Source organism: Papaver somniferum, chromosome 2, assembly GCF_003573695.1.
Source record: "Papaver somniferum cultivar HN1 chromosome 2, ASM357369v1, whole genome shotgun sequence".
Lineage (NCBI taxonomy): Eukaryota > Viridiplantae > Streptophyta > Magnoliopsida > Ranunculales > Papaveraceae > Papaver > Papaver somniferum.
The window spans coordinates 111,904,325-111,911,757 of record NC_039359.1 but is presented as its reverse complement, the minus strand read 5'-3'; the positions used below and the strand labels follow the sequence as shown (position 1 = coordinate 111,911,757).

The following is a 7,433-nucleotide window of genomic DNA, read 5'->3' as shown; positions in this document are numbered from 1 at the left end:
TTTACTGAATTCTGCCTCGCTTGGCCCTGCATGCTTATCACTCTAAGCTAATGCACGGACAATCCCTGTGCTTCAATCATCGAGGCCAACTCCTTAAGCTCACTCTAGTTACTCATGCGTCATATATGCTTCACTTCGCCACTTGCATCCCCGTAATACTTGGCCTTAATGGACCTTTATCAGTATCCATATCCAACATCTCATTCCATTTCTTCGTTAACGTCCTTCTCGTTGTCCATCCAAACTCCCAAAGTCCGAAGACTCGAACTAATCGGACTCAAATTCAAAATTTCAAATTCCCTCCCCTCTCTCTCTTCTCTCTCTCTTTCTCCACATTTCCATCGTCAATGGGAAGCTCAAATGCTCATCCAACAACACCTACAAAAACCCCAAATCCTAGATCAGTTTCAGTTTCTCCTTCCATTTCTAGAAGGACTCGCAACCCTAACTCCATGGATTCTTCCACCACAACAACATCCGAATCTAAATCCAGATTCGAAGCTTACAATCGTTTACAAGCGGCTGCTGTTGCTTTTGGTGAGAAACTCCCCATACCTGAAATCGTTGCCGTTGGAGGCCAATCTGATGGCAAGAGTTCTCTCCTTGAAGCTCTTCTTGGTTTTCGATTCAATGTTCGTGAAGTCGAAATGGGTACTCGTAGACCTCTCATTCTTCAAATGGTTCACGATCAGACTGCCTTGGAGCCTCGATGCAGGTTTCAGGTTCGTCCTTAATCTGGGATTTTAGGGTTTTGTTAACTATTTTCCCATTTATTTAACTTTAGAGTTTGTATTTCAATCTAGGTTTTCATTTGTTGTTAATGACAAAGGTCAATTTAAACTGTTAGGGTTTGTTTGGTGTAATTCCAATTGTCTTATACTGCACAAGCTATGGTTTTAATTTTGTCGCCACTGTGCTGTGGCGAGGGAATACAGGAAGAGGATTCTGAAGAATATGGAAGTCCAGTTTTGTCAGCATCTACAATTGCTGATTTAATCAAATCCAGGACTGATGCGCTTCTCAAGAAGACTAAAACCACAGTTTCTGCTAAGCCGATTGTCATGAGAGCTGAGTATGCACATTGTCCCAATCTCACTATTATTGACACTCCAGGTTTCATTCTTAAGGTGGGTTTTTGCAACTTCTTATTCATGATTAATGAGTGTTATACTGTTTTCATCGTGGTTATCATTGTCAACGTAAGATATGAAGCTGTTACTGCAATATGCAGGCAAAGAAGGGTGAACCAGAAAATACACCTGATGAAATCCTGTCAATGGTGAAATCTTTAGCAAGCCCTCCTCATCGCCTTCTTGTATTTCTTCAACAAAGCAGTGTTGAATGGTGTTCATCACTCTGGTTGGATGCTGTCCGGGAAATCGACCCAACATTTAAAAGGACCATTGTGGTCGTCTCCAAATTTGATAATAGGCTTAAGGTATACTTATTTGTGGAATTCATGACTACTGACACAAGAAATAATGATATCACTAACAAGTCTAAGAGGCTATTTTTCTCGGTAATGAAATGTGCAGGAGTTTACTGATAGGTGGGAAGTGGATCGATATTTGAGTACTAGTGGTTATCTCGGTGATAGTGTACATCCATACTTTGTGGCTCTGCCCAAGGACAGGGGAACTGTTTCTAATGAGGAGTTCCGCAGACAAATTGGTCAGGTCGATTCAGAAATTCTTCGTCATCTGCGTGAGGGTGTTAACGGAGGATTTGATGAAGAAAAGTTTAAGCCGTTCATTGGTTTTGGCTGTTTAAAAGAATACTTAGAATCTGAGCTTCAAAAGAGGTACAGAGAATCTGCACCAGCAACCCTAGCTTTGCTGGAACAGCGTTGTGATGAAGTAACCACCGATTTGGCTAGAATAGAGTCCAAGATAAGGGCTACTTCTAATGTTGCCTATCTTCGGAGGTCTGCAATGATGCACGCAGCATCTATAAGTACTCACGTGGTAACGAATTTTGATGCTTCTCATTTTTTAAAACCTATTTTTGTTTAATTGTTTCTCCTTCTTATTCTATTGCTAATCACAATGCATATAAAAACACCATTAAGAAGAATTTGTTTCTTGTTAATGAACAAAGGGGGCATTGATTGATGGAGCAGCAGATCCATCCCCAGAGCAATGGGGTAAAACAACTGCCGAGGAGCAGTCGGAGAGTGGTATTGGCAGTTGGCCTGGGGTTAGTGCCGAGGTTAAACCTCCAAATTCTACCCTTAAGCTTTATGGAGGAGCAGCATTTGAGAGGGTGATGCATGAATTTCGCTGTGCTACTTATTCAATTAAGTGCCCACCAGTGTCCAGGGAAAAGGTAGTTTTACTTTTACTTACCTACTCCACTACTGAAGTTATTAGCATCTTCTCTTGGGTTAAAGGGAAAACTTATCTAACTACTTTGAACAGGTTGCTAATATATTACTTGCCCATGCTGGCCGTGGTGGAGGTGGGAGAGTAACAGAAGCGGCTGCAGAGATAGCACGTGCTGCTGCTAGGTCTTGGATCGCGCCCCTTTTGGATACTGCTTGTGATCGGCTTGCACATGTTTTAAGAAATCTTTTTGATCTTGCTGTTGAACGCAATCACAGTCGTGATTCTTCGGACTGTAAGCAGCTCCTTTTCAGTTCTTGTTTTCCTTCTCCTACTGTATTTACGCATTTGTTGAATAATTGAATCAACGAATATTTACAAACCATGTGTTAATAGTTCATCTTACTCTTGATGGAAACAGATACAAGAAGCAATGGTGATATGGATGGTTATGTAGGCTTTCATGGTGCTTTAAGGCATTCGTACAATTGCTTCGTGAAGGATCTCGCGAACCAGTGCAAGCAACTAATAAGGCATCATCTTGATTCAGTTACAAGCCCATACTCCCAGGTCTGCTATGAACGCGACTTATTAGGAAGTTATGTCCAAGGTGGGTCATCCATCTACAGATTCAATCAAGCGCAAGTATCTCCATTTTGCATTGAGTTATCTGATGGTAAGACAACTGATCAAGATGAAATAATGGGAGATGAAGAAAATATTCCTCCTGAAAGAAATGCTCAGCAGACCACTCCAGGGAAGAGTACAACCGCTAAAGACGCTCTTCGTGAAAGCCAGCTGACAGTACCTGAGACTCCATCTCCTGATCAACCATGTGATTTAGTTTTTGGAGTAGGTAAGAAGAAAGAGCAAGTAAACAGCAATGAACTTGGAGCAAAGAAGCGGCACGCAAGAATGGTGGCCAACAGCAGGAATTTGGATCACCGCCGACTCCATAATGGTCCCGAGAATTTATTTGGAAACAGTGACATTGGCTCTAGATCAGGCTCAGCTTATTCTGACATCTGTTCTACTGCTGCACAATATTTCTCTCGCATACGTGAAGTTCTTATTGAGAGAAGTGTACCGTCAACACTGAACTCTGGATTCCTAACTCCTTGGTAAGCTCATCTCTTATCTGATCCATTAAATTTTTCCAAAAGCAAATCATGAGCATGCTGCTTTCTGATTCTTCTTCGTTGATCTAATTTATTTATTTTTTTCACTGGTGAATGTGAGCAGCAGGGACAAGTTGGTGGTTGCGCTTGGGATAGATCTTTTTGCTGTGAATGATGAAAAATTCATGGACATGTTTGTGGCACCTAGTGCAATCAGCGCCCTTCAGAATGAAAGGCAATCTCTCCACAAGCGCCAAAAAATACTGCAATCTTGTTTGCATGAGTTCAAAAATCTTGCTCGGTCACTTTGAATAGACTATTTTCAATCAGTTTACTTGGTGCTATTCGCGGAAAACCCTTTTCGTGGTTGCAAAGACAGGATTTGGAGAACGAGGCTTGTATAGTATGTATTCACTTCTTCACATCTAGTGAACTGTGTTTTTTCTTTTTGTCTAGGTTCCAGCTTGAGCTGCTTTGTGCTTCCCATTAGTATTTCTCTGAAGTTTTATAAGTTGCCTCCCCCAACAATTTTTTACGAGATATAATGTGGTTTAGTTATTTCTTAAGAATACTAGCACTTTTATTCTGTTTTGGAGTAAGAATTTTCTTAAGAAATGCTAGCACTTTGATTGTGTTTTGAAATAAGAATTCTTACCTTAATCCGTGTTACAGGTAATTAAGTGTTATATATTTGACAGGAACTTTCAAAATTTGGTTAGTAGTTAGTAGGGTCTTTCAGGTCAACACCCAGGATAATGAACCAAACATTGACGACTTTTGACTCAATCAGACTCCTTAATATTTTGTATTTTAGGATGACCCTGTCAGGAAAGATCTGAAAGAACTCAAAAGTAAACAATAGAGAGTGGGAAAGAGAAGAAGGCAACCTAGACATTGTCATCCCAGCAGCATCTTATTATAATAAATCAAATGTCAACTTGTGTTGGTATGAATTCCCTCTTTCTGGAAAGAAAAAGTAGAAAGCAAAGAAACCATCTTTCTCTCTCGAGTCCACAAAGTTGCAGAAACAGAAAGTTTACTACTAGTGTTGATCAATGGAGAACTTAGCAAAACTAGAAGAAAAACAGAACCCGTTTCTTCAACTATCATCATCATCAGCAGCAGCATCTCACATCAACAATGGTAAAATTACTATCAATAACTCATACCCACCAAGTACAACTTTCATTCAAGCTGATACTTCTTCTTTCAAACAAGTAGTTCAATTTCTTACTGGATCGTCTAAACATGCAACAAAATCATCACACAATTCCGTCGTCGATCCGGTTTCGAAGAGCACAATTCCTCCCATTAAAAACAAACCCAAGAAACAGGGACTCAATTTATTTGAGAGAAGAAATAACAGCTTCAAGAACACGATCAGGATCAGTCCTTTCACTCCCGGATCAAATTTCAACCAAAAGCAGAACAGTGGGTTTTCTCCAAGGGATAGTAAAAACATAGAATTGTTATCACCAAGTATACTTAATTTTCCTTCGCTTGTTTTAAGCCCTGTTACACCACTGCTTCATCAGGATAGTTTTAATAGGTCTGCATCAACTTCTACTATATCATCTCCTGTAGTTGTTGATAAAGAAGAAAAGGAAATTGCTGAGAAAGGATTCTATTTACATCCATCCTCATCACCATCAATTCCAAATACCCCTAGAGATTCAGAACCTCAATTACTATCTCTATTTCCACTTACATCACCTAGATTTTCAGGTTCTTCTACTACTTCATGTTCTTCTTCTTCTTGATCAGTTTTCGTGTTGTTTGAGGAAGTTATTATAATTGTATGCTATTTGTGTTTCAATTTGGAGAAATAACATAATGTATTAGAGAATGAAAGAAACTGAGAGCGAAATAAATACAAATATTTTGTGGGTCTCATTTCTATGCTTCGATTGATGTCTTAATATTTTCGTTTGTTCATTACATTTTTCGTTTAATTTTTTTTTTTTTTTTTTTTTAGACTTAGTTGTTTGCATTTGAACTTCGTAAGCAAGCCATTATGGATTTCTCATCGAGCAAAAAGATGATAAGGATATTCTCTCTTTCTTTGTACTTTTTTTCTCCCATTCATTTGTCCGTGACGAGCACTCACTGCCTTGGATCCAGTGAGTGACCCAGACTCGGAGACTTTTAGGTGCTGCAATACTTGGATCCGGTCGAGTGATGAATGTCTCATGTCTGGAATGGTCTACTCTTCTTCGCGGAGACTTGTGGGTCGACGTCCAAAAAGTTCGCATTTTTGGCGCGTCAGTATCGACCAACATTTTTTTTTAAGTATTTGGTCAGTGTTTAAACTTCAAAGGCACCTCATTCTTTTGATTTAGAACTGAATTAAAAAAAAAGTTCGGTAGGACTCCTAGCGGTTCATTCTGTCTGTCTGATGAATTCCGGAGTCCTATCAGTATATAAGAAATACCAATTGGTCCTACAAATAATATATTAGAGAGAGTCTAGTCTAATTGACCTAGTAAATTGTCTGTTTGTTCTTATTTCGTAATATAAATTATAGTTTAGTCCTAAAAATTATAGTTTGGTCTTAGGGTGATGTCATGGATGATGTAAATGTCATCTTGTAGTGACAGAAATACCCTTTTGGATAAGGACCATATATATATAGTCAAAAAGTAAGAGAGAATAAATCATTCTCATATTTACTTTCTCACTCCTATATTTTCAGATCTAGAATTTCTCTTTCCTTTTCTTGTTTTTTCTTCCTGCTAGAAGCTAACAATGGCGTCTCCACTTTCTTTTCTTTCTTTTTCTTCCTGCTGCTGTAACAATGGTGATTTGAAGGTGAAAATCATGTTTATTTTGTTGTTGCTGCGGTTGTATATGATGAAAACGATTTACAACGAACTCATCTGCTGCTGTTGTTGAAGAAGATGACCTTTGGGATTTTTTTCTTCTCTACTGATGATGTAAACGACGAAGATGAGTGTTGTTGATGATGAAGAAGATGAAGATGACGGTTGTATATGTTTTTTCGTCTGTTTTATTGGTGCCGATTTTTGATTTTTTGATGTTTGCTGCCCGTGTTGAAGATCTTGAATTTGATGTTTTTCTGCTGGTGTTGAAGAATGATGAAGAAGAAGATGAAGTTAGGTTTTTATATGAAGTTCATTTCTGGAATGAACTCTGTTTTTTTAGGTTTTTATATGGTGTTCATTTCTGGAATGAACTCTGTTTTTTTAGGTTTTTATATGGAGTTCATTTCTGGAATGAAATCTGTTTTTTTAGGTTTTTATATGGAGTTCATTTCTGGAATGAACTCTGTTTTTTTTAGGTTTTTATATGGAGCTCATTTCTGGAATGAATTCTGGTTTTTTTAGGTTTTTGTATGGAGTTCATTTCTGGAATGAACTATGTTATTTTAGGTTTTTGTATGGAGTTCATTTCTGGAATGAACTCTGTTTTTTGTAGGTTTTTATATGGAGTTTATTTTCTAGAATGAACTCTGTATTTTTTAGGTTTTTATATGGAGTTCATTTCTGGAATGAACTGTGGTTTATATAGGTGATTTCTGAAAAAATAAGTAGAAATTAACACGAAAGGGTACTTTTGTCCATTTAATATTTTTAAATAATTATGGACCAAATAGTAAAAGTGTTTGACCAAAGGACTAAACTAACATGGGCCCACCTAAAAAAGGACCAAACAATATTTTTCCCTATCAGTATCGTCCTAGTCAACGTCTGTTTGGTCGTTTTTTAAAATATATATTAATGTTTGGTTCTAGAAATTATGGTTTGGTCCTAATGTGATGTAATTGTCGTTTTGTAATGGCAGAAATACCCTTTTGGGACCACATGTATACAAAAAATCAATAGAAAATATATCATTCTCAGATTTACTTTCTCTCTTTTCTATATTTTCAGATCTAGTTTCTTTCCTCTCCATTTTTTCCCTTTTCTGCTGTTGCAAGAAACGATGAAGATTTGTGTTTTTTTCAAGGGTTTTGATTTGCAGAGATGATGAAGAC

The 7,433-nt window shown here is 37.8% G+C and overlaps 2 protein-coding genes across 2 annotated transcripts; both read left to right on the top strand.

Moving 5' to 3' along the window:
• The first annotated feature begins 220 nt into the window (after nucleotides 1-220).
• On the top strand, nucleotides 221-4,089 carry LOC113348811 (dynamin-related protein 5A-like). The gene is made up of 8 exons (XM_026592689.1): nucleotides 221-722; nucleotides 936-1,127; nucleotides 1,232-1,438; nucleotides 1,536-1,964; nucleotides 2,098-2,325; nucleotides 2,418-2,616; nucleotides 2,743-3,442; nucleotides 3,564-4,089. Exons 1-8 carry the CDS (start codon nucleotides 348-350, stop codon nucleotides 3,748-3,750), a joined length of 2,517 nt encoding a protein of 838 aa, XP_026448474.1. The 5' UTR covers nucleotides 221-347; the 3' UTR covers nucleotides 3,751-4,089.
• A 141-nt stretch (nucleotides 4,090-4,230) lies between these two features.
• LOC113353813 (VQ motif-containing protein 4-like) lies at nucleotides 4,231-5,326 on the top strand. Its single transcript, XM_026597298.1, has one exon. It carries the CDS (start codon nucleotides 4,495-4,497, stop codon nucleotides 5,197-5,199), a length of 705 nt encoding a protein of 234 aa, XP_026453083.1. The 5' UTR covers nucleotides 4,231-4,494; the 3' UTR covers nucleotides 5,200-5,326.
• Nucleotides 5,327-7,433: the final 2,107 nt, after the last annotated feature.